Source organism: Athene cunicularia, assembly GCF_003259725.1.
Source record: "Athene cunicularia isolate RWA chromosome 5 unlocalized genomic scaffold, athCun1 chr5_part2, whole genome shotgun sequence".
NCBI classification, from domain to species: Eukaryota; Metazoa; Chordata; class Aves; order Strigiformes; family Strigidae; genus Athene; species Athene cunicularia.
The window spans coordinates 7941734-7968689 of NW_020799102.1; the positions used below are offsets into that span (position 1 = coordinate 7941734).

The following is a 26956-nucleotide window of genomic DNA, read 5'->3' on the forward strand; positions in this document are numbered from 1 at the left end:
ATAAGAGACAGGGGTGGGAGTGTGGATGTTAGTGAATGCTAACCCAGCACAGTATGGGTTGTTGAATTCCTGTAGTAGTCTAAGTGCAACCTTCCAAACATGGATAGTCTTAACAGTTTTTAAAGATCTGTGATATTTCATATTGAAATTATTAGTGAGATAAATACTTTCGATTTGACTAGATTGCACAGTGTATATACAGTTTCACGATTGCCTATATCCAATCTTACTCTTTTGTTTACAAATCACTTACCAGACAACACCATTATCATGAACAACTTCTCCAGAAGACAGAGGCATTCCTTTGTAGTAACAAGGACAGCTAGAAGCGGGCACACATTTGCCACTTTCATCCATGTAGGTTCCATTTATGCAGGTGCAGCCATCAACTGGGACAAACTTGATGCTACAGGTGACATCAGGCTCACTCAGAGAGCGGCAGGTGGGTTGACAGGATTCGACGTTGTAAGTGTACTTCAGAGATTTTGGACACAAGGTGGTGTATTTTGCTTGAGAGTAAAAAGATGAGTTACATTTGTATTTAATTTAAGAATCAATGTAGGTATAAAATCTGAGGTAAAGTATATATGATAAACAGCAATGTATGTACATATGATTTACTGATATCCTTGATAGTGTATTTTTTTTTTTTACTGCTAGAAGAGAATTTTCCCCTATAAATGTACAAAGACAAATGTTTTGTCCAGGTTAAAAAAAGAAAAAAAATCCATTATATTAATGCACAGTGTGGTTTTTCTTCATTGTTATTTTTATATTTTTTGTCAAATTGAGAAATAGCCTATTTATTTTATTCCTGTTGCAAGGGTACTGAGGTCCATGAGGTTTCTGCTGGTTCTGATCAAGAAATCTAACAAAGCCTCTATTTTATATTTCTCCCTGCTTACTGTTCATCTTTTATGGTATTCCCTTCCTTTGCAAATTCTTGAAACTCAATGCTCTACTTAAAACACAGTTTAACACAATATACTGTGGGAATTCCTGAGAGCTTCTGTGTCAGACCTTTTGGATGATCATTTTCAAGAGGCAAAGAGATATAAAACTTACTGCAGGCTTTGCTCCTCCATCCAGTAAGAAGAACTCCTTTAGCAGCACAGGCCCTGACGTAGCTGGAAAGGGCAGCACACATGCAGTCCTCACTCTTCTCGCAGTTACACGTGTCAAACATGCAGTTCTAGGGACAGAGGATGACATAAGATCATAAGATCATCAGATTGGTGTATCAAAGCCATGGCACTCTATAGCTTTTACAGTGTCCTGTTCATTAGAGCTAAAGGCGAGTGTAATCCATAGGCATAAATGAACATATGCCTATTGTCATTTGAAGATTTCATTGAGCGCTTTTAAAAAAGATTCTTTGCAAGGAGAGAGTAATTAGAGGTCCACAATTTTAAGCTGTTTTTCTTGTTATTTTTTACTTTTTCAGGTGTTGGTAGGTTTCCCAACTATTTCCAGTTTGTAGCCACTGTGCCATACATAATTAGAACAAGTAGAGAGTGTTTGATTCCACACAACTTCTAGGTTTAGGCTTAGGAGCTTGGGCTCTCTGCATCAGAGGGACAAAGAAAACCAGCAGTCATTTAATGTGCTGCTATGCCGGGCAAGGTCACTATAATGTCATTCCAGAAGATGTTAGTTGAACACAGTCTTACAGATTTCCAGTAACAGGATGACTTTGTAAAGTTCACAGACACTCTGTTCCAGAGCTTCATCACCTTGAAATCCTGGAACCTTTTTGTTCACATCTTATCTAAATCTCTTCACTGCTTCTTACAGACTTTTATTGCCCTGTCCTTGGATATATGCAAAAGCCTTCTGAGAGCAGTTCAAAACAACTAAGTGAAGTGCTAGTTGAGATTCTGTCTAAAGCTTTCCTTATATCTCGAGAGGGATGGCTTTTGTCCTTTGACCTGGTAAGGAGTCCAGGGAGTCCAAGTTCCTAGCTTAGGCATTTAGGTTAGTGCCTAAAACTATGGGCTACAGGAATACACCTGTAAGTTTATCCTCCTGGGAATGGAAAGAAAGGTACCTTTACAAAGGAGTAATTATTATGATGTGTAGATAAAAATGAACCATTGGATTGAAAAGAACTGTCTTGAATGCAACTCCTCCCAATTGGCAAGTCATTCTCTGAGGTGTTAGTATCAGAAATCTGAGTACTTTTCTTTTAAATGGGAAAAATATAAAAGCTGAGTACCTTCTCGTAAACTTCTGGATTCACTGTTGAGTGACATTCAGCAAAAGGTCCCATGGTATCAGAGAGCAGTCCACACCAGTGCTGCGCATACTGGTCTGTGAATTGAAAACATGGTAAGAATTTCTATTGCACTTCATTGTCCAAACTCTTGTCTCAGTGTAACTGTACTTCCTGCTGGGAAATTGCAGAAGCTTAAGTTTATAATGAAATTCAGTTCTACATTTGCTGAAAAACAGTCTTTCACTTCCTCTATACAGAAGTATGAACTCCTCATAAACTGAATGCTCTTAATTCATGGTAGTTGTCATGGAATAAACTAAGACATCCTTAGCTGAATTTTGAAGAAGAAGGTTCATATATGTGAATTAAAAATATGCTACTTCAATCGCTGTATGGCTCCAGTTTCCCTTAAGCGAGCTGGAAAAACCACTTGCTTGCTTTCTTTATCCAAAGGAATATTTTTGAAGATCCAAAATATTATCCTAGGTATTATTTATCCATTGAAGTCTTCTAGTGTCAACTGAGGAAAACTGTGTGCAAATGGTCCACTGTTATTTTGGCTGAATGTTTGGTGGCTGATCAGCTTATCCCTTCTTTCCATCTTAAAAGAGTGGTTTACTGTATGCTGAGCTTACCATTTTGTATGCTGACGGTACAGGGGTTCTCAAAGGTATTTTTAGCATCAGGACAATCAGCCCGAGTTTTCCAAGTGTTGCCAAAGGCAGCTGAAGTACCCTCTATTACACCACTGGTGGTTTTGAAATCATCTGTCTGTATGTCATTGAAGTTTCCACAGAGACCTAAAAGGAAGCAGATGGGCAGTGAAAGTCTCCTACAGGATGAAGCATACTGATGAAGGCAGTTGTTACTATAAGATCACTTACCACAGGTCTGCCCTTTATGTGATGGGTCTAAGTCGATAAAAACTTGCATGAGAGGCACAAGCTGAACCTGTAGCTGAAGACCAAAGGTAGTTTGCAGAATGATGAAGAAAGATGATGGTCTGAAGATGGTGACATTCGCTAGGGATGTAAGGACATAAGAGTTATAATTTCATATGAGATGAGCAGTTGAAATGACTGTTCCTCATATAGAGGGAATCTACAGCTGTGTTTGATACGATCCTAATTTCTGAAGAACTGGGGGAAAAATGATCCACACAGGATTTCGTATCCAGCACCAAAACAGGCTGTCTTTACCCTAAACAACAAATGTATAAAATTATTTCTGTCAGCTGTTTTAGCTTGATGAAAATGATGTATCATTATTCAGTGTTAGACTCCAACCTGGACTTATTCTGTCCTTTCATGGTTTGCTTTCTGTTCAGGTGAAGTAATACCTGAGAAGAACTGGTTTGAGAGTAACTCTCCAGTGATGGATCTGTGCCAAGGGACAGAGGCAACATAGGCAACTAAACAACTTCAGATATTGGAATCTTGTTGCATATCAGAATTTTTCTTTCCTCACATATGGCAATGTTTACATCTCTAAGTGTGCAGTGATGCTATTTGTTTGAATTGAATCTCCATTTAATTAGATATCACTAAAACGACACCATAATTTTGCTAAAATGAGACCATAATTTTGCTAAAATAGGCAAACCCTATTACTTTAAAAATGAGAGACTGTGCTCTATGGGAGTACCTTGGGTTTTCTGCAGTGTAACCAGTGGTAGAATTTGGCTTTAGATTAATTGATGTAATAACATTTTAAAGTCAAACCCAGAAATATTACAGAAGTTTTTCAGAGGAACTTACCTGCAGAGAATGGCAGCTGTGTGTAGATCATATTCACAAATACACTGCCAGAAGGCTGGATCACAATGTTCTGTCCACAAGAAAAGACAATGATTATCAAACATATTTAGAAAAGGTAAAACACCTTCCAAATATTTTCTATCTTGTATTGTTCAGGATAAAGGAGAAAAAGAAAAATGTGGGAGGAGACTGGGGTGATGTTCAGATTCCTATACTATTTCTTCAATCTTTGTTACTGTGGTCCATTGTCTGTCAAAACAAACAGGCAAAATCCCAGAGATAACTAAATGACAGAAAACTACTAGTATCTTGACTTCCAATGTACCTATGTTATTCTTAATTTTTCTTTATAAATGAAGTTCAAATGAGATAAAACAGAAAACTCAGTGCAGATTTCTTGTCTGTGCTGTTATGTGTCATTTGCAGACTACTTGTCTATTAAGCTTTGAAAACATCCCTGTAGAGTGTTAGGTGTCTACATTTGCTACTTACAGTTTGTCCTCCACTCAGGCTGACAGCTATACCCTTGAGGCATGTCTCAGTGTCAGTCAGGCCGCACTTTTGGATATCTCCCAGAACAGTGAATTCATTGCTGTCACAGAGCTAGAAGAGAACAAAATATATTGTTAAAAGGATTTGTTATATTAAAATATTGTTATGCTAAAAAGATTCACACTCAAATGGCATTCTCAATAAAGTGAGTCTTTAAAAATATGTATTCCTCTTCTTTCTGCTTATATGTTCTTACATACATGCAGAGAGTCACCAAGCAAGCTGGCATTCATGCAGTCTGCACAGTGGAAGTTATCCCTTACTTCTGACACTCAAGAGCAAGTTAGACATATTAAGCTGAACATTAAAACTTCTTAATGTTTAGGTAATAGTCGTTCCTACTGTTTAGGTAATACTAGTTTAATACACTAGAGAAGAAGAAGGAAGTGTGCCATTCTTGCCCATTGGTTATGGTGTTTACCTGGAAGAGAAAATTTTCCAGTCTCTTCTGCACTGAACAGATTACCAAAGAGCCTGGTGATTTGGACAATCTTTTAACAGGCAGGAAATATGCATTTACATATCCTCTCATAGCAGAAAGTTAAGCTAAAACCACTGTTCACTAAATTACAGAATAAAGGAAAAATTATTTTTTTTTCTCATGGGTCTGATTTTCATTAGATCATGTTCTGTGAGCTTATTCCAAGTATGCATAATGGCCAAGACGTTGCAGGGAAACATGCAGAAGGCTGTGGTTCTGAATGTGTCTTACCATTTTCTTGACATAATAAAGATTGAGGACAGCTCAGATGCATAATTACAGCCATCTGGAAATTTAATGTTGAAATTGGGGGCTTTTTGACCTTTTTTTTGCCAACTTTAAGGGTTTTCTGTGCCTCCAGAGCCTCTGAAAATCTCTTTTTATGTGTTGGTGACAAAAGGGAAGTTTAACATGTAAGTCTGATTTCATTGTGCATCAAGCCCAGTGCTTGTGAATCTCATTTAAAAGTTTCATTGATTTAGTCTAATCTATTTCTGAATTGTCTCATTCTACCTCTTTTCTGTTTTTATGGTTGTCTTTCTTGGTAACATTCAATTTGAGATTTTTGAGGACAGATTTTATTTCTGAAAATTGTTTACCTAGAATTCTGAAATCTGCAAATTTGTAGTCATTATTTTAGATGCATTTACTCAGAATTCAGTCCCTACTAAACTAAAAACTGCAGGAAATCTTAGATGCTTTTGTAATTCATCAATATTTAGAATACATGCATGACTTCTTGGTGTGTTCCCTTTAAACTCTAGTCTTCTATGTCTACTGGGAAAGACTGTTTGGAAGGCTGATCACCTTAATGAAATAACTCCTCTTACATGAATTCTGTATAATAATAATAATAATAATAATAATAATAACAACAATAATAATTCCATTATGAATACTGTTAATCAAATAAGCCATTGAACTATATTAACTGTGACAAAAAAGACAGTACCAATGGATATAATAAACACATTGCTCAGAAGGAGGCAGTTATAAAACACCAGACAGGCAATATTTAATTTAGAAGTTTATGGGAAGCATGGAGATTGTTTCATAGAACCTAAAAACTCAGTGCAATTCTTAAACAATAATCAGAGAATACAAATCTACTACAATACGTCTACTTAGTATAACCCTAACAGAGAACTCCCCTGAAATCCATTTAAGACTCCATGTTGACCTGCTAAGTTTCAGAGAGTTGATGTGATATCCAGCACCTTTAATTAAACAATGTTATATATAATAAAAACCTTTTCCTTTAACATATTGCTTTAGCAAGGATTGTGACTTATTTTTACCTTGGTTAGGACATAGCTACAGTCTCCAAAGAAGGAATAGTATTTCTCATCAAATGTTGAAATGTGGGAGCCTCCTTCAATACTGCAAGTCCCAGGGCATGACTGGGTGATACAAGACCATTCACCTCCAACACAGGTACTGAAATGAAGAAGGCATTTAGTAAACTTGGGTAATGCAAGTGAAAATGAAATAAGAGACAGTAAGGGCCGTTGATGCCTTAATTTTCCTCTTGAAACACGGATCATACTGTCAAAGAAAGTGACATTGTTCTGAAATGTCAGAATGAGTATGGGACAGGCACATTTATATTAGAGATATTTTTTTATATATATTGCTGTACATTTCCAGTCTTTGGACAGAATTCAGTCCTGGTGAATCTGGCATCCATTCTGCTGCATGTGAAGGATTGCCCCCCATCTCCATTAACATGGCTCAAGCTTCAACATGTTAAGTATTTCTTGTAAAATACCATGCATGTTTGTAGTTCATGTATAGTTTGTAGTTCATGCATGTTTGTATTCATGGATAGATAGGTCCATTTGCATACGCTTAGGCAGTAATACTTCAGTAATTATAGTGATATTAAAAATGTATATATCATATCTGTCAAACATGCCTCTCAAATGTGATCTCCCACTGTCTAATGCAACACGTTCCTAAATGTCACAACCTCCATAGCATTTACATGAGCATCCTAGTAGTAGACTGCAATGCTGCAAAGGACCTAACACAGTAATTCACATTTTTAAACACCTCCAGTATTTGAATTTGATTTTTTTCCTTTAATTGATTGGTCTTGAAATTGAAATACTTATATCTAAACTAAAATTTTTGCTTCCAAGTGGGAGGAGAAAACAAGCATGTAAGTATCCTCTAAAAATGTGTAATCAAGGAATTTTGGTTGATAAGTAGTTCTTAATTTCTTTTTAAGGGGAAATTAGTAATTTTCCCCTGTCTTCAAAATGTTCTGGTAATGCATGTTAAAAATGAGAAAGGGAGTATGTTACCATGATCTGCATTTAGATGAGAAGGAGGCACCAGGAGCATAAGTTTCACCTTCGTAGGTACAGTGGCATTTTTTACGGGGAATGCAGCCAGCACCATTAATGTCATCAAATACCATTCCTAGGGAAAAAAATGGTCTGTTACTCATTCTGTACACTGCAGAACCTGCTTTTGTACACATATCTGGTACATGCCTGAAAGCATTTTCCATTTCTTCTGTATTATACAGAAAATGAATAGAAAGTACTTTAAAATAATAGGATGCCAGCCGTGTAGGGATTGAAGGGCTATATTCCATTGAAGCCTATCTAAAATCTTAGGGTGATCAAGAGAGACCTCTAGGGAAGTACTTTTCTGTTATGGACTTCTTTAGAATGGAAGAAGGATTAAAATTACTAGATAATGAGGTGAAATAGATGAACCGTTTGTAAGACTGCCTAGGGACATATTTGTACAGTAAATATTTTTAGACCCAAAGGCAGAGGATTATCTAAGAGAAGTCATGTTATACAAAACAGTGGTGGTGAATTCTGTGAGACATATGGAGGATAGGCAGAAGAGCTGCAAGGATCCTACCATACAGTCACTCACAACACCAGCAGTTCTCAGCCCCAGAAGTAAGCTTACACAAAGAGAACACATTTGCATTGTTTGTCTTGTACTGATATTCAGCTCTCTGAAGTGCCAGATTTTATACATTTCTTAGTGCTCCCTCAACTACCTGTTGTTTAGGCACGCAGCACTGGACAGGTAGGCTTTGGTAATTCGGGGAACCAGACAGCTTTGCTAACACCAGAAGTTATCATTGTGGGCAAAACGTGATAAAACATGACATACTTTCTGTGAACTGAATATAGATGCTGAGAGTTGAAGACTTATCCCCTTATTATTAGGAGCAAAGTATCTCATTTTCAGTTCAGTCATTATGTCCATGTCTCGGACGCATTTGTTGTTTAAAAGGGTATTTTTAGTAACCTGAATAGAAATGGTGCATGTGTACCCAGGAAGAAATGTAGCAATTACTTTGATGATAATAACAGCAATGACATGATGAGAGTGACACAGGGTACGGAAGTTGTTAAATGTGTACAGGTAAGTGTTCTGGCAGTTTTGGCTATGAGAAGAGGGCAGGAAATAAACTTGCCTGGAGGACAGACGCAGCCATCTGTACAATGATCTTCACAGAGTTCAGACCGCTCTGGGTTGCTGCATGTGTCAGAGCAGGGGGAGCCACACTCCTGGTAGTGCATGTTGAAAGGACATAATTTGGCTGAAAGTAGAAATAGTGTTATAATGCTGACTTTTCCGTTGAAATGTTGAGAAAACAGTATTTGCAATTTAGGAAGTTTTCTGTCAAGCTGTAATGGGAAATCCTGATCCAAGTGGAGGATGAAACATTTTAAACTTTCTGATATATATTAAAAACCCTTAGTAATGCAAAATCCTCTAAAATTCCATATTCCCAATGTCTTGAATATGCTCAGGTTTAAAACTGATTTGCGTGAAAATTGCATGCATCTTTAAATGGATGTCTTCTTTGGGAGAAAGGACACATATTTGAACTTCACTAGATATGGGTAGTAAGCACAGGTGAAAGTCCCTTCTTGAGATACTTACGGCACAGTTCTGAGGTTCTCCAGTTCAGAGGCTGTCCACCTGCATGAGCGCACTGCCGGGAGTATTCAGCAAAGGTGTTGCACATGCAGAAGTCAGCCATGGAGCTGTCACAGTGGCATAGGTCTTGTATGCAAGTTTCAATGTAGTCCTGAACGTTCACAAGTGCATTACAGCTTGTAAATGCTTTACTGGTTAATACTGTCTCACAGATAGAAGCCTAGGAGGGAAAATAGAGAAGGTAGAACCAGTGTTTAGAAAATATCAAACTAATTATTTAAGGCATGTAGCAGAACAAACCAAAGGTCCATCTGGTCCAGAAACCTACAGTAGCCATAAGCAGATGTTTAGGGAAAAGTATAATAACAGGGCAAGTACACATGGAACTCCTTTGGTTAACTCCCCTATCTTGAGTTCCTTTCAGCTCAGGTGACTTCCCAAGCATTATACAGTTTCTTTGTATAAAGATATCCTTATCTTATCCTTAAGAATTTATCTTTCATGAAAATATCCAGTCTTCTCACTGAAAGGGGAATGCCACTTTTTACCATTTATTTTAACAATGACAAAAAAAAAAAAAATTAGAAAAATTTTCTTTCCAGACCTACAGTTGAGTCATATTCATGCTATTTTTTTTTTCTGATTCTAATAAATTTTCCCGAAAGACAGAGAGAATGTATTTTACACTGAGAAAAAAAATTTTGAGAGAGAGGTTCTTACAAATTCAGTTGAGCAGCTTGTCGGAACATCAGGAGAAATAGGATCAGCACACTGCTCTGTGGGTCCATCCATCTTCTGCTTATTCCCAAACTGTATAGGAGTCAGTTTTGTGTCTGTAAGAAGCAGTCCAAATATTAGAATAATATTTACATGGAGATATTTTGTGACATTATCTGCTATGACATGAACAGTGATTACTAAGAAATATCACTATAATATGAAAGAAGAAAGGAGGTGAAGAAGGTATATATGGATCCTAACTATTGAAAACAAGTAAAAAGCTGCATGTGGCAGATATTAAAAGATCTAACAGTGATGGAAGAAGTCTAATACATCTCAAAGCCCTGACTCTATATATAAACTGACATCTTAGAAATACATAAAAAAGTATCACTAATTTTTCAGTTAATACAGCCCACAGACTGTGTTACAGTACAGTGCTGAAAGAAGAAAAAACAAAGTTCCAATACTTAATAATGCTTTTTATGACTTACTCTCTGAAAAAAATTCATTGCTAGCTGGAATTCCATTGAAGTCCCCACAAAGTCCACAAGTTTGATTGGCGTATTTTTTGTCTAGTTCCACCTAAAAGTAAAGAGGAAAGAGAGCTTAGGTTCATAGTATTGTCAGTCTTGATGGTTAGGAACACAGCCTACATCAATATTGTTTATGTACTCAAAATTTGACATCTGTATGCTGTGCAGGCTGTATTGTGTGGTAACAAGGTAGGTACCATTGGGAAGAGCAGTGAACACCAAGAAAAACTTGATTTTATTCTAGTCCTGGGGCTGTGAAGATCAAAGGTTTGGAATCTGAGGAGTACTTTGCTGTGAGGTGGGAATGTTATATTTGGGGTTCTATTGATCTTGAGCTGAGCTTGGTGGGAAAAAAAGGAAAGTTGAGAGAAGACTGGAAGACAGAACAATACTCTAAAAAAGGACACAAATTCAAAAGTAACTAATACCCGCCTGGCTGATTAAGGCTGCAAATATCTAAACAGCCTGTTTTCAAAATACAGGTTTTCTACCGTGTTTCGGATGTTCTCTTACCAGGAGGGCATCCTCTTCATTCCAAAGGAAGGTCAGTCCTAACTTGGCAGAAACTTTCAAATAGCTGTTACTTCTCTCTATGAAGACTCCCATATGGCTGAAGGGCAGCTGAACCCTGGGGAAAGATCACTCTAATTCAGTGAGGGTAGGGACAGAATAGCCATTGAGTATCCACGCTGATATCCTTTCTCATTCTCTTTGAGAAGCTTCCGCATGCATAGGTGAGGAAATCAGTCAAGAGCAGTAACTAAACACAGACAACACAAGTTTGTAACATTTTGTCTGTTGCCTATGGAGTTTCTTCTCATGGTGCAAACGGATCGGCCTGGCTTTCCCTGCTGTTCCTTTCAGCTATTTCTGTTAATGAAGTTTTGCTAGGTAAAATGTTGGCATGCATCTTTGGTTGTACTGTTCAAAAAAGTACAGGTAGTACGCTTCAGGATATTGCTATTCACTCCTTAAAGCCCTTGATAATAAAGGAATAGGCTATTTAGGCTTTCTGTGACATGAGTGTCACTCAAAAAGGTGTACCCAAGCTAACCTCTAGGCTAGCTCACTGTACATAGCTGCTATAATACACAAGTCACTGTGGGATAGCTGCCCAAATATTTAACCAGCCTTTTGGACAGGTTTCGCATCCTACACTAAAGTCAGTGATACCATTGCCACATAGATAGCAAGTCTCCAGACTAGCTTATTTTAAATGGTTGCAGGTACAGGCTGCATACTGTTCGGTGTAAGGACAAAAATTCCTCTCAAGGATCTTGTTCTGGTAAAATTAATGGAAAATAGAAACTTAAAGGGTGCAAAAACCTAACACTTTGACTGAATCCAGCTCATAAATCAATTGTATATATATAGATACACAGTTGTAGCAATGGGGCAGCATCTGGGATATAGCTCATCTGATCAAAATGGACAGAGGGGTAATCTGCAGAAGCGGCACTTAGCTGACTGCCAGGCCCTCTTATTCTTGTTGGTACTTCAGGAAGGAACTGACCCTCAAGCTGCTTGGGAGCAATGTGAGATCAGATGAGGGAAAGGGATGCTTGATCAAAGAGCCCACTGGGAATAAGAGCAGTGAGGGTAGTCTCAAGTTATGAACATACGTTTTGCCATCAAACAGGATCGAGCCAGGGGTCAGTTCAATCACTGCTCCTTCCAGCTTCATGATGACGTGAGTGATCAGAGTAGAATTTTCCACCACTGTACGCCTAATCTGGACATTGAAGTCCTCATAGGGAGATTTGCAGTTGGATGCAAAGATATAATTGCAGACCCCAGGGAAGTAAAAGATGTCCCCGTCAAAGGTCTTGTAGTGGAAGTTACCCCATGTGCTGCACACACGGCCATTGTGAGAGGGGTTGCCAGCTGTGGATTCAAAATAAGCAGTAAGAATTTTCTGTAATTTGCTGTAGATACCCTCCCTTTAGTTGCTTTTCCCCTTTTATTTCTTTCACTAACCTCTGTTCAAAAAGCCCATCTTCTGTTTTCCTTCTTGTCAAGCTATTTGTTTATCGATCTGTTATTTGTTTAATCTGTTTTGCACAGGGATATAGGGCCTAAGATCGAAAGAGACCTCCCAGGCTCCTACGTCCAATGCTCTGGTTCTGCTGACAGCCATATACTATAAATCCTCTCCTAAATGTATGAACTCTAAAGTTTCACCATAAAAACACTTTAAAGTTAGTTTAAAACTATCTGGTACTCTGACTAGGGAAGGTCACTCATAGCTGCAGTCTTTGAATGGTTGAAAGACTTTTGCCAGCATCTTCCAAAACGTATTCCTGTCTCATGTATGCCTGGTTGTTCTTGTGCCAGTATTACACTCTGAAGGGGTTCCACCTCCCTGTTCCTCCCCGCACCCATTATAGAAATCACTTATCTCTCCTATAGAATAGATATGTTCTCCTATCTCCCTGATTATCCTCAAAGTCCCTCTCTGCATCTCTTCCAGATTTACACTTATCCTGCTTGAACATGGCTAGTCAGAATTGTACTCTATACCCTAGATGAGGGGTCTCACCAGTGCTTTGAACACATTAGTATTTCCCTCTCTTTACTGGAGATATTGTGCATGATTTATCCCAGTATTATTTTTTTTATATATATATATATATATAAAATAAATTTTTTCCAAATAATTTTTTTCAACAGCTGCATCATATCAACAAAATGCAGGCTGAATGCTGGAGTCACATTTAGATTATCCTTCTTACCTGAGAAAGTGACTAGTTTCCTTGTTCATTTTTTATTCTGTGATGCTAAAGGATCTTACACAATTTATTGATCTCTTTTGTCTCTCCATGCTCTACCTGTGTGATCAACAAGATCTGAGCCGTGACATTTGTTTAACTTACCCTTTACTTTCAGTGTGTTTGGAAGAGGTGGAATGATTTTCACTTGGGATTTCGAAGCTGGTGGAAAATCTAAGGAGGAAAAAATGATCAAGTTTAATCTTAATAGAAGTCCTACAAAACGAATAGAGATTGCCTAGTCTCTTTAGTGATTAACATTTCCTACTACTAGTTACAAGCCAGGGGAGAGTTTCCACAAGATTTTATTGGTGGTTTTTACACAGTGCTTTGTGGTTTGTCTTTCTCTATATTTCACTAAAGCCAGATCCCAAAGACCATGCTCTTTGGCTGTCGTGTTTTCTTCTATTATTTGTTCAAGACTCCCATCTGATGCTGGCCCAGGTGTTCTGAACTCAAAAGGAGCAATGTGATCCTTGGAGCACAGTGTTGTAATAGCAATGCAGAAAAAGCAGTACTAATGTCTATGCCTGAATCTTTGCCTCTCAGTACACTTACAAGAAGAAAGTTACTGAAGAATATTAGAAGCTGAGGATGAGAAACAGGAACTGGTTGTTGGTTGTTTTGTTTTTTGGTTTTTTTTGTTTGTTTGTTTGTTTGTTTGTTTTTTCTGAAGCTGTTATCTTTCTTTGTGCCAAGACACGTACTTTTGCACAAGCAACTCTAAGCAGATTTTTTTTTTTAAGAAGCTGTTTAAATTCTGTGAAACTTCAATCATTTGCATTTCTTGCAAAGACTTCTATTGGTACAATCCAGTCCTAAATTTTCCATGTCCAAATCCAATGTTTTCTCTTTGGATCCAGCAATGAAAGGGATAGAGTCACTTAGAGAACCTGTAATGTGATGTTCTTAACATGAGAGTCTGAGGAATTCATTGTCCCTTGAAAGTACTCAAATTGTAGAATTTTATTAATTCCAAACTGTAGATTGTGCTATAACAGCCATTAACTTCTGCGTTTAGAAAAAAAAGATATCACTAAGATAAATATGTGTTTTAGAAAGACCATGTCATTTAGTCTTGATACAAGGATTTTAACGGAAAGCACACATATTGCGTTCCTTGACAATCTGTTCCAACAATTAAATGCACTCACTGTTATTAATTAATTTATGGTACACTTCCAGTTTGGGTTTATCACTTTTATTTACCAGCTAGTGACCTCACAAATTGCAGATTGCAGGACAGGCTTAGTGATTAATCGTTTCAGCCTGTTATCACTAATATACCAATCAGCATTGTATTCTTCCACCCTTATTTTGATCTGTACAGTAATGGTGTTTGTTCTGTACAGTTATGCATGATCTTGTAGTGTTTAATTTTTGTGCTGTTTAACGTACTTAGTTTTCTTATTCTCTCATGAGTGATGCAGTCATCTTGACACAGCTTAAAAGATGTGTCTTTTATTACCTACTATCAAGTACCTTGGCGATATGTATGTATACACACGCCTCTTCTGAAAATACACTTTTAGATAAAACGTATGTACCTTTCATGACGTTAAAGATTAGATAACTGTATCGTATCAGAAGACCAGATCCACTGGGCCAGAACTCAGAGGAAGTTCTCCAGTTTAGAGCAGTCAGAGATTGGCTGGGAATTGGATGTATTGTACAGAGGATTTCTCTCTTTTTTTTTTTTGGGGGGGGTGGGTGTGGGGACGAGATGGGACAGGACGGACGGGGGATGAAGGGAAATTATATTCCAGCTAGGAATAAGAAATTTTACTCTTTATCAACTTGAGACAAAAACTTAGAAATAGATCAGCAGAAAAATACTTACAATTTTGTCGCTGCAGGAGGGGTGGAGAAGCATAGTTTGATTTTGTTTGTTGTTCATAATCCTGGGCTTGAACTGCACCAAGAAGAGGGGAGGAGGAAAATGTTAATGTCTAATTTTCTTGAGTTGCCTCATCATTTCTCAATTATATCTGTTTAAACATGCAACAGTCAGTGTATCAAAAATCAACAAAGCTATGTTCATGTGGAGAAGGTCAGATTTGCATCAGGACCTGTGTTACATGCAACCATCAAGGCCATATACTCCTTCATTTTTTTTTTATTTTTTTTTTTTTCTAATAAATTGCTGCAGGGAAGCCATCATAAACATGCCTGTAATAATTTGAGCGGATCATTATTCTGTTATTGTCACAGTACCCCTGGATGCCATTATGAGCTTTTCAGATAAAGAACTTCATTTTCTTAATTTTTATGATCACTGTGTGCTTTAAGCACCAGTAAAACCCTTTCTCTAGCCAGAGGGCTTTAAAAATATGTCCCTTTTGTACAGGAAGAATTCATTTTGGAGTTAGAGGACTGATCTTTGTGCTCTCTTACTGAAAGCCAAAGTTACTCCATCTTTTACAGTTTCAAGCACTCTTTGTAATAAGCAGCATAAGAAAAAAAAATGCACAGAAAGAAATAGGTCTTTCCAATAGATCCATTTATGACTTGATTTTGCCCCAAAGCAAAACATTTTTTCTCAGCAAAGAAACCATTTTTCATTGCATTCCACTGCAGCATCAGAATAGGAATACACACAAAATCTGCAGGGGCCAGAGGGGTTTTTAATGCACTGTTCAGTGAGAGTTTGTCAGAGGGCAGGTCGCAGGGGAGGCTATGCTGGCCAGAGAACACCGAAAAGGCAGGCTTACCCTCTGCTGCATCCCACACCAAGGGTAGTCTGTGGGTAGCACTGCTAGAGCAGCTAAAGTTGAAATCAGAGCTGCAGGGAGCTCCCTAAATCCCTTCCTTTTTGCACCAGCAGATCGTCTGCCCCTGGTATTGGAAGGACACATTGTGCCCATTTTTAAGCTATGAACCATTCAGTGCTTCTGGGCTCCTCTCCTCCACTGCCTGGCCTCAGTGAGCTTTGTGCTTGTCTCTCCGTGCACTGTATGATTCCAACACCCTCCCTCATGCCACATGCATAACAGATTCTCAGTTCCATTGCATGCTGTGGTAATGCTACAGCTACTCTTTTGATGGGCTGTTCTTTGACACTACGACTTTTTAACGTGTTAGTGTGGAATTACCTGGAAGCACGAAAAAGTAAAATAACACAACAAGATCTGTGCCTGAGGTCACAATGCACTAAAAACGAACATTGTTGTTACCTTAAACTTTAAGGGAAATTAACAGGTGAAGGATAGATAAAAAGGATTTCCAGTCATCTGTGAGTACTAAGTGGGCTCTTAGAATATTTAAGGCAACTCTATTTGTTTTCACCCCATCAAAAAACAAACCTGTGCTCTAAGCTTTTATGCAATCTCCTGTGCAAGAATAGGTGAACTTTTAAAATCTGTTGTCCAGTGCTTTTCATCAATATCTCTCCTTTTTCCAATACTGTATCATCAGCTGATAAAACAAAACCTTTAATAGTGCATGCAGAGAGACTCCACCGATCTGTTTCTTCCTAAAGCCACTTCTGCACCTTTTGGTTTGTGCATTTAGAAATTCTGTACCACCTTGAAGTGGACATCAAAAGCTAAATGCAAAATCTTGAAGCATTTTGGTAGAAATGTGAATTCCACTGAATTCAGTGGAGCTGTTCCAGATTTCAACTGGAGAAAATAGGCTGAGAGCATGGACTACAGTATAAACTTTCCAGGCAGTTAATTTGCTCTTCTTAGGAAGGAAAGTATTTGTAACAGAAAAGAAAATCTTGCATAAAGGTAACAGGTTCATTAACTTCACAAAGCCAAGAAAAAAAAGTTTCAAAATCCGAAGCAAGTTATAAATTCTTTAAAACAGTAAAAACGCCAAGCAAGTGAATCTTCCTACCTTTGATCTGTATGAAGGCAAGTGCTAGTACTAATATCCATAGTGGTATTCGCGTCCCACCACCTGTGCCCATCTTCTGGAAGTCCGGTAGGAACTACCGAACAACCTGCCTCTGAGGAAATACCTGTCTGCTCCTGAGTCTTATATAGTGAGAGAGTAGGTTTTGGCTCAGTTCCCAGATTGTTTCACAAGGTTTTTAAAAGGTGGGGCTTCAGACATTTTAGTTTTCCTTTGCAGGTACACAGGTAAATAGAGGATGCTCCTACTTTCCCTAAGGTATTTGCACTCTAGGAGGAGTCTTCTTTCTACAGGTCTTTTTGATGAAATGTCAAGAAGTGAGCAGGAAGAATTTTTGCTCAGGCTTAGTCTTCCCAAATCGTTATATATTATGGGATAAATACAATTTAAGAGACTTCTGAGTGACTTTTGAGCAGGAGCTTGGAATGAATTACTTCACTTTTTAAAATTTTCCTCCTTATGATAAATGATGGAAACTTAACTTCTCAAAAAATGCAAAGAAATTCCATCTGACACAGATTTTTTAAATGAGTTTGCACTTATCTATGTAGCTGCTTTGCCTGTGAAAATGGACAAATCAAACACTGTCTAAGGTCAGCACTTATTCACAGACCAGGCACAACACAGGACTACACAGTGAAAATCCTTCAGCACTGGAGTAATATGGACCTTTTCTTGAGGGTTTCCTCCTCTCACATGAGCAGTTTTCATGTTGCTTCAGCTGTTTCTCTTCTGAGTAAACAAGATTTCACCACGACAAATTATTTGATTCTACCTACAATAAAAAAAATATAGATTTTCTTTGTGATTGCTGTTCCTAGAGACACAGAAAGACTGATTTGCAAGAATGTCCTTTGGAATGTTCCTTATCTTAGGAACAATGAGAGAGATTTGTGAATATGTTAATATATTTATTTACAGCTATATTACTTTGGTAAATTAACCTTTCATAGTGTTTTACCCTGGGGTGTAGAGAAACAGTCTTTCAGTAGGCGAACGGATCCCATAATCCCACATGGGATCAAACATCTCCTGCAAAGATGAAGGTACTGGGATGGTCTCCATATTCTTTGGCCAGAGGACAAAACACAATTAGGTTTAAAACAGGGCATGAAGTTTAAGTTCGACACTGGAGAGAAAATTTATTTTTGCAAGGATGCTGAAATACTTTTACAGGTTGCCTGAGAAGATGTTTGAATTTCCATCACTGGTGGTTTTTAAAAACAGGGTAGCAAAACACCTACCTGAGAATGGGGTAAGTGCTTCTGATAGTGCCCTGGGGCAGGGGAATAGACTAAATAGCCATTTGAGGTTCCTTCAGACATGATTTCCTATTATTTTTTCCTGAAAAAAAAAAATTTATTCTCTCTGTTGGAGCAGCTATATTTGAGGAAGTAACTTCAACATTAAAAGATAAATAAAAAGCACATTTTTTTTCCTTATGTGGCAAACAGAAGAAAAGATGCTGTCTTTCCTGAACATTTTAAAAATACAATTGTTATTAATATTTAAATCAAAGTGTGATAACTAAATAAAATTGGAAATGTTGAGCAAAAGAATTGGTCACTTTCAGTCAAGAGTTATACCTTTATGGCAACTTCATTGACCTTAGTATTATTTAATGAGGAAAAGAAGATGACTACAGGATTCTTGTATATATAGAAATACATACAACGAAAATTTAAGGGAAATGTTATCTCCTCTAACAGTTATTATTGAAGTTCCAGGATGAAAATATGAAAAAGAAAAATTTTAATAGGTATAACTGATGCGTAATTAATTCTAAAATCGTATGGTAAACTCAGCTGGGTGACACAAAGAAGCTTATTACGTGATTCTATTGGTGAGAAGAAAAATATGTTTTATGAATCATTAGATGGCTTACCACTGAAATATCAATTCATATCAACAGTTGCTATGCTCCCATATACACAGGTTAACATTTCCTGCATGTTCACAGGGAAGTACAATGACCTCTCAGAGATCTCAGGTTGGTGATGATTCCCTTTGTGTGGCCATCACAGGTTAGTTTACAGTTAAATGTAACCCCTTTGACTGAGCTTTAAGGCACCATCAAAAGTGGTTCCTTATCTCTGCGGTTTCGGCTGAATGTCTCAAATCTCTTATATGTCATGAATCGCATAATCCTTACACTCCTAAGTGGCTAGTTCATTGATTAATCCTCTTGCCATGTTAACTTTCATTATCTTGTGCTGATTCTTTTCAGAAATTATTATAAAATGTGTCAAAATATGAGACCTGCAAAAATAATTTTGAAATGTTTGTAATAATTTATTAGTATTACTAATTATTCAATGAAATAATTCCTATTCAAATTGTATTTCACCTCCATTCACTCAATTTACCTACACAGGTGACATGGGAGAGAATTTTTTTAAGATTGGTTCAGACTAACATGGCCAGATTTATGTAGCTGTTTATGATTAAATCACTGTATCGTTTACTGCATAAGCAGAAATATTAGTATACTAGAAAAATTTACTGATGTATGTATTTCAATTTTTTTTAACAGAAAAGATAAAAAATTCTGATATTGCAGTGGATCTGAAAACCCTGAAACTTCTTTCTATAGCTTCTCTTGCTTTTTCACTGGATTTTATTCCTACTCTCTGCATCTGCAATATTAAATTGGATGAAACATTTCAGTAAAAGAGTTGTCAGCATTTTCAGATCCATTCTTTTTATCCCTACATGATCAAATGCTCCATGGTGATGATGTTGTTCACACATCTTACTTCTGATTTCTGAAAGAAAAAAATTAGACTGTCATATCTTATTTCCATACATCCTCTCTGTAGAATGCAAATAAAATGTCATAGCAAATCTGGTTAACTTTCAGGTGCAATAATGATTTAAATCTGTGTCTCCATTTATATTTCTAAGATAGAATGATGGACTCAGAGACATGCAGAAGGTGTCTAGTCCACCTAGTGCTATACTGGAGTAGTTTCATTCCAAGCAAAGGACAAAACCACTGGTAATTGATAGAAACTACGGCACCTCCTTTGTGTCAGTGATAAAATGCAAGTTAACAAGGATCTGTCTGCTGGACTTTTCTCTGGCTGGACATTTACCCGCTTCTGAGGCCAATTTTAAGCTCCAGAATTGCTGTTGGGACATTAGGCTTTGCATTCAGCTGAAGTACAGTTCTGATTGTCCCTAACCTTCGATCTGTCCAAATTCAAACCCATTTTTTATCTGAAAGTTTCTATGGGAAAGTGAGGGAACAGATCACTTTCTACTCGAAGTTGTTCGCTAACGTTATAGATTATCTCTTAATTATGTGAAGAGGAACTACATTTCAAACTGGTGCAGTAGGTATTTTATAGTATGATACAATAGTCTAAAGTAAAGCTATAGTTAAAGACTAAAATAGGGATACAACTCCTTTTATGTTCCTTACTAGGTCTTAGTCAAACATGGTGTCATTGATCCCTTCCTTTATTCCAAATACTTAGATAAAACTCATTGATTTAAAATCAAATAACATTATTACCTGAGTTTTGAAACCCTGTTTCACTAACATGAATAGTTCTTGCTCTGTCTTTTAGTGTGCACATTATAGAGGACCAAGAACATAATGCTATGATCTCCATTGCAGACTCTATGCTTTACTGTAAAACAGGTAATGTGATTAGGATCTATTTCTGGTTTTATTTCTATTACCTGTTCATTTCAAAGGTTGCAGTGCCATTTAGAAGAACCCAAACAAAACATAACAAGTCAAATCAGGCATTGGAAGCTGCCTAGCTGCTGCATAAGAGAGTAGTTTACACCAACATGACTGGAAGCAAAATATATTGAGTATAGTATCTCTCATTTTATTGACGAGTTTTCCTTTGGGAAGAAATTCAGTCACAGAACATCTTGAGTCCTGTACCCATGCAAGTGAAGAGACCTCATTTTATAAGTATTACATGTCAAATATATATGCTTGTATTAACCAAGTTCCTTTTCTTGGGAAAGACCTGAAATGCCATGAGTGGTGTGGGCTGGGTCAAGACGACAATAGTATTAGTATTGGCACAATGACATGAGATCACCACAAGTTCCCAGGTATCCCTGCACTGGTATGAGTTTTTTTTTCCCTGTAATAAAACATTCAGAGGTTGAACAGCATTGTTTTAGCCCATGCCTTCCTTCACACCTTTTCTGCAACTCCAGTGCCAAACTTCAGGTTGTCATTCCCAGGATTTTTGCATACGGAATAACCCTTCTCATGACTGGCTGCTTCTGCCATCTGTATCATTACTGTTTCTTTGCTTCAGATCTACCTGCAATAAATGCTGCTCTGCATTCTTGTCTTCCTCTTTTTCCTCCAACGTCCTTTATCTTCTTCTAGACATACCCAGTTGAAGACAACTTGGGATCTGTTTGGTTTGGTTGTTTTTTTTTGTTTTTTTTTTTTTTTTCCCAGAGTATTTGACATTACATACAATGCTCTATGTTCAGAGTATGACTCCCATTGGTTTCAGCAGTAAGTGAATGCTCATCACTTCTGCATATTCAGTCAGTGTTTCAAGCTGGTTGTCCAGAAAAAAGAAGAATGCACAGTTAAAATTATAATCTGATATATATCTTTTAACTGACATCACAAATGAACTTTGTGACACTCAAGGAACTTGATACTGTCCTTGCTCTTTCAGCATTTCCCTCATTCAAATTCCCACTTCAAATTTAAGTTCTGCAACAAACAAATAGACAAGCAAAGCAGGAAATCTTGAAGACAATTTTACAGTAAAGATCCCTGCAATGCTCAGAAGTAATTACTCAGAAGTAAGAGATGGTTCTGCAGAAAAAATTACATACATCCTCTCCCATGAGATGCATGAACATAGGGGCCGGAGTAAGGTTTCCATGTTTTCTGAACACATCCAGAATATCTCTGTGTATTAAGGGGATAAACTATTAAACCTCTTTATAGCTTGTAAACACAGACACCGCAACTGTGCAATACTAATATTTGCAATTGGCATTAAGGACTGAAACACTGATGCACACACACATACTTGAGGACGTGTTTACATTGTGCAGTGGTGCATGTTGCAGAGATCCCTCTGCTAGCAAAGCCAAGGTAATTTATAATAGGAAATAGTGTCACTACACTGATATGAAGTTGAGATAAGGGAATTTGCCTTTCTCTGAGGCACTCACACTGCAACACTGTTTGGGGTCTGAGCTAACACCTCTACCCAGGGCTGTACTGTGCCATATGGTCATAGCAGCACTGCCTAAAGCCAGATGAAAGCTGGACTCTGTTATGTAGTGTCATAGTGCCACAAAATCAAAAATCAGTCTTTAGAAGCAATTGGTGTTTGGAAGCTCGGAGAGATAAATGGTACCAGTAGCAAAAAAGTGGGTGAAACAGAGTGCTGAGCTGAGCTGTATATCTAAACCCTCAAAGGGACCTCTCAGTGATGCACGATCTCAAAAAAGTCTACACGTTAGGATATTCTGGTAGAAATCATTCTGCTGAAAGACACTCACACATTTGTAATAATTTACACAACAGACTGTGTGAGAAGTGGGTATATATATACTATTTCCACTACTGACTTTGGTCAGAAGTACTATTAGTGGAAGTTGGATAGTTCTTCCTCTACTGGACCCTTGCAAATATACACTCAATTTAAATGTGTGGCAGACTTTCTTTATCCAAAAAGTGCATGGAAATATAACCAAATGCATGTACACAAAGACAATCATGGAGAAGGAAACAAAACCCTTTAGTCCATGTATGATTCAAGACACTGAGAAATTAATTACATTTATAGCTGTGGTATAGAAGTTAGCAGAAACATCTTTAGTATTTCAGTTCAAATATTGCTATTTATTTAAATAATTAAAGTTTCTGCTATGTCACGCTTCCTGAGGGGATAACATATTGCATGGTGTGTTGAATATCTATTGTAAAATAAGTTCTAAAAGTTATTATATGTACTTAGCATTTCAGTTTACAAATGTACAGCAGAAAGACTTAAACTGATGAAAAAAGGTTGAACAAAATACAGGGAGGTACAAATTGGCCACAAATTAATTTAACTTGGAAATTTGAATAAGATTTGTCAGCATCAAAGGATTTCCATCAGTTCTGCAAGACCTCATTACAGTAGCAGGGATCAGGAACCTAAGTCCTGTGAAGACAATCCTGATGTTCACTCATTGGTATGAAGCTTTATATTAGCATTGTCTTCATCCATTGTTTTATTTTTAGTTTAGTAAATTTCATGCAAAGCTTCATTTATCTTTATAAAATGTAATTAAATTTGCAAGGTTAAAACAAGGGGAGATATTGGTGTTAAGATCATCAATGAATTTTCATGAGATAGTTTTAGATTACATGAGTGAAGTATTATGTTTCTTAGAGGGTTCTTGCTTTTTTGTTTTTTTTTTTTTTTTAGACAGAGCTTAGATAATATCTCTTCAGTCAGTTGTTCAGTCATTTTCAACTATGTGTCCCAACACTTTGTTACTGTGTGTTATTCAAACCTTACTCTGAATACAGGTTCAGCAATATCCTCAGTTGCTTTTCTGTGGTTCCCATCACTGGAGTACCTGAGAAGTTCATCAGTAGTAATGTATTGCTTTTGAAAAATATATTTGGAAATAGTTGGGGTTTGTTATCTTTGGTTTACATATTGCTAGATGAGGCATGGAAAAGTTATAAGTATCCAGGAATTTTGGGTGAACAGTCTAACACTCCCAGGATTGATTTGATTTATGCTGAGATTTATTTTGATTTATATTGAGATTTATTTTGGTAGTGGGCATGTTTAAAGTATAAACTTCAAATAGAACTGTGAAGGACCCACTGTTCTGCAGCGAAGATGCTGAAGTGTCCAACATGGCACCTAGAAGAAAGCAAATCACCGAGTGAAAATGGCAGTTTAAACGGATGTGTGGAACATCAAAAAAGAATTATTCAAATTGCATGAGAAATTTAATCCATTGTAACATGGTGACATCTGTTTGCCACATTTACTCTGCAACAGACAAATTCTCCAAGCAATGAGAGGACTGTGAATAACCATCACGCTCACAACATGTTCTCATTCAGCCTTGAATCCGGGTTCACCCTCCCTATAGCAGGTGCTTGATGTGCACCCAATGAAATAGAAACCCAGTGGAGAACAGCAGGATCCAGTCATATACTTGGAGATTGTGTAATACTGCATACGCACAAAGATGGCACATTACGACTTCAGATAGCCTGCACTCGTTACTCACGTAGGTAATCCTCCCTCGTTGAGTCTGAGCGGGTAGAGGAGGACTCATGAGAAATTCTCATTTCTCTGGGCTCTGTGTTGTAAGTTATCACAGATCGTGGTTTTTAGATATGTTCTCTGAATATGCATCATGGAGGTGACTAATTGGCCTACATGATTTGCTAAGCTGAGCTGTCAGCCTCCTTATCATTTTGGAATGCCAAAGTATGATATAGAACAAGAATGCTGTCAAACTTGAGCAGCTAGACTTGTACTGTATTGAACATTCAATACGTCAGTGGATGGATTGTCTGTTGACCTTTTTTATAGTCAGTTTTCGGCTTTATTGATCTGAAAACTATGAAAATCTTTATCTGCTTGGATCTGTTGCTGCAAGTGGCTAAAAACTGGTGTTGCATGTTCATGTTTCATACATAAGAACTGTATTGACTGAAATTTCTTCCCTTGACCTGAAATGACTGCCAGAGTTATGGATGAGTAGAAAATGATTCTGCTCCTTTCAATTGCCATAATCAGGGAAACTGTCAATGGCAGTTTGACTGTCAAAGTCTTTGGTAGGAATATGATGTAGTAAGTTGGTAGTGGTTGGTGTAGCCACTGTTTGATTTTGACAGAGTACATCTAACTCTGCAGCTCCTTCAAGTGCTAACAATGTTTCTGAGTGAATGAAAGCAAAGTCTGCATTATTAGGAATAAAGTGAACAGAGAGAATCCCACGTAGACTTCACATCTGAAGCAGACTTTGGTGAGCTGATGATTAGGAAAGTGAGACTAAATTATAAATTCTTCATAGTCACACCATAAATCAAAATAATGGTATTTCTATATTCCCTGGACAGTGTTGAATTCACCTAGTTTTCATAATAAGAACAGTATCCAAATTCTTAATTTCTAGAGGACAGATTTGCCCTTTCACTTGCTTCTCCAGGTTTTCAAACACTTGGTCTTCTTCTGTATCTCATCTGTCTCTCGATACAGTAGCCATCGTGGTAAGGTGTAATATGTGGAAATTTAGTTCTAATACATGCTTGTGGGCTGAAGCCATTATATAGGTACAGAGTAGAAGAGCTATGATTCCTTTTGTATGACACAACAAAACACATTTATCTCCAGTTTATATTGCCCCACAACTAGCTTTAGGGAAACATCCCTCTCTCGGTTGTTCTTGTGTCTTCTGTACATTTTTTTCTTTCTTTTAAGAATATGAGATTATAGAACAAGAGTAATTTGTGCTAGAATGTATTTAACTTATTTGCTGCAATATATTATTTGTGTGTGGTTCAATTTCATGGCTAAAAAAATAGTAGATCCTGCTTATTGGTGAAAGCACTATGCCCTGTTATTGAATAGGTTCAATTAATTTTCTGGAGAGCAAGCTTTTGACTTTTGACTCAAACTAAGCTCAACACTGTTATCCATTGACCTCTTAACAAAATAGGAATGTTGTTACAGTTTCTGGGATGTCTTCTGGACACTACAGGTAGAAAACACTGCATTAGGGAGCAAATAAGATACACAATAATGAATGCATCAAATGCAGCTCTGAACTGACAGTCTTACAATCTCCACGCAGTGGATGCTGAAGAGATCTGAAGAAAGCTTGTTGACTGTAGAATTAATTACATGGAAATGGCTGCAAAACATATTTCTGTAAAAGGATTAATTTTTTTTGGAAATTGTAAGTGAAACAGGGTTTCTAAATTGAAGTTTATCTCAGATTAATATTGACACAAAGGGTTGTCTTCCGTTATTAGCCGTATCAATGCAATAATATTTTTGATAGAGAAAATGTTGTCATGAAAATGTCCACTGCAATCCTTAGAAAGAAATAGAAAAAAATGACATATGCCTCATAGCAGTGAGCTCTTCAGCTTTCTGAAACAAGCACAGTCCAGAAAGCTGTCCATCTCCATTTTCTGTTTCTGTCCAACAAGAAGAGAAACAGGAAAAGTAAGTTTGCTTTTATGGTGTGGATCCTGAAGTTTTGGAACTCCTTTGTATGCTTATTTGTTCTTTCTGAATCATTCTTGCAAACAGGTGGGGAGCGCTTTCTTTTCTTACGGGTTTTGGATTGAATTCAAGACTCCAGGAAACTCATGTCTCCAGGAAACTCATGTCTCTTACGCTGGTGTACTTTCAAAGTAGTTCAGCATAACTCAGCTGAGCTGCACGGAAATAAACTTACATATGAGTTCTGTGGTCTTTCAGTGATATTCCAAGCAGCAGCTAGTATATTTCAAGACCCAAATATTTAAAGCCATCAGAGATCACTGTGATCATTTCTGTTGAACAAGACCTCCTCTCTAACCCACCCTACAATCTCTTTTATCCCGACCATTTTTCATTTAACTTGGCAATTTACATTTGATTTAGGGCAAATCATTTAGACAAATATCCCTTCTTGGCTCAGAGATTCACAGTGACAGAGTTGTGCACATCTGTCGATAAGCTGTTCTAGTTGCTATATACTCAGCATTGCTTAATGACAGCCTGGCTTTTCTAAGGGAAGAATCGAGGGGAAGAAGCACACATACATCAGCAGCTGAAGCTTTGCCCAGCTGAGCACTAAGTTTGCCAAAGGACTGATGATATAATTTGGCTAAAATAGGCTTGAATGCCTTGTTTTTCATGGAGAGCTTCGACTCCCAGGAACTCAGTCCATTTTCATCACACACAAAGTGAAGATCAATAAAAAAAAAAAAAAGTGAGAAAAGCCATTCACCATGTTAGAAATCATTTGGGTTGCATGTAAGCAGAGGTGATTTGACCACACTGGAGCTGTACAGTGGTCCCTTCAGCATACTCTTTTAGGCTTTGAGGCCTCTTTCGCCTTTGCTGTAACTGCTGTATACTGTATATCAAAAGGCTTACGTGATTTTGTGTTTTGTTTTACAGTGTGTACAA

At 37.4% G+C, this 26956-nt stretch overlaps 1 protein-coding gene across 1 annotated transcript in view; it reads right to left on the bottom strand.

The window, feature by feature from the left end:
• MUC5AC (mucin 5AC, oligomeric mucus/gel-forming) overlaps nucleotides 1-16860 on the bottom strand; it is a 40107-nt gene extending 23247 nt beyond the window's left edge. The window contains exons 1-18 of the mRNA XM_026850182.1: nucleotides 16788-16860; nucleotides 14788-14859; nucleotides 13053-13121; nucleotides 11802-12063; nucleotides 10693-10807; nucleotides 10138-10228; nucleotides 9644-9756; nucleotides 8927-9143; nucleotides 8454-8579; nucleotides 7312-7429; nucleotides 6304-6442; nucleotides 4465-4575; nucleotides 3973-4042; nucleotides 3100-3237; nucleotides 2851-3015; nucleotides 2216-2310; nucleotides 1066-1192; nucleotides 254-509 (exon numbers count right to left, since the gene is read on the bottom strand). Coding sequence (XP_026705983.1) covers nucleotides 254-509; nucleotides 1066-1192; nucleotides 2216-2310; nucleotides 2851-3015; nucleotides 3100-3237; nucleotides 3973-4042; nucleotides 4465-4575; nucleotides 6304-6442; nucleotides 7312-7429; nucleotides 8454-8579; nucleotides 8927-9143; nucleotides 9644-9756; nucleotides 10138-10228; nucleotides 10693-10807; nucleotides 11802-12063; nucleotides 13053-13121; nucleotides 14788-14859; nucleotides 16788-16860 — 2357 coding nt within the window. The remainder of the gene's footprint in view (nucleotides 1-253; nucleotides 510-1065; nucleotides 1193-2215; nucleotides 2311-2850; nucleotides 3016-3099; nucleotides 3238-3972; nucleotides 4043-4464; nucleotides 4576-6303; nucleotides 6443-7311; nucleotides 7430-8453; nucleotides 8580-8926; nucleotides 9144-9643; nucleotides 9757-10137; nucleotides 10229-10692; nucleotides 10808-11801; nucleotides 12064-13052; nucleotides 13122-14787; nucleotides 14860-16787) is intronic.
• Between the last annotated feature and the right edge of the window lie 10096 nt (nucleotides 16861-26956).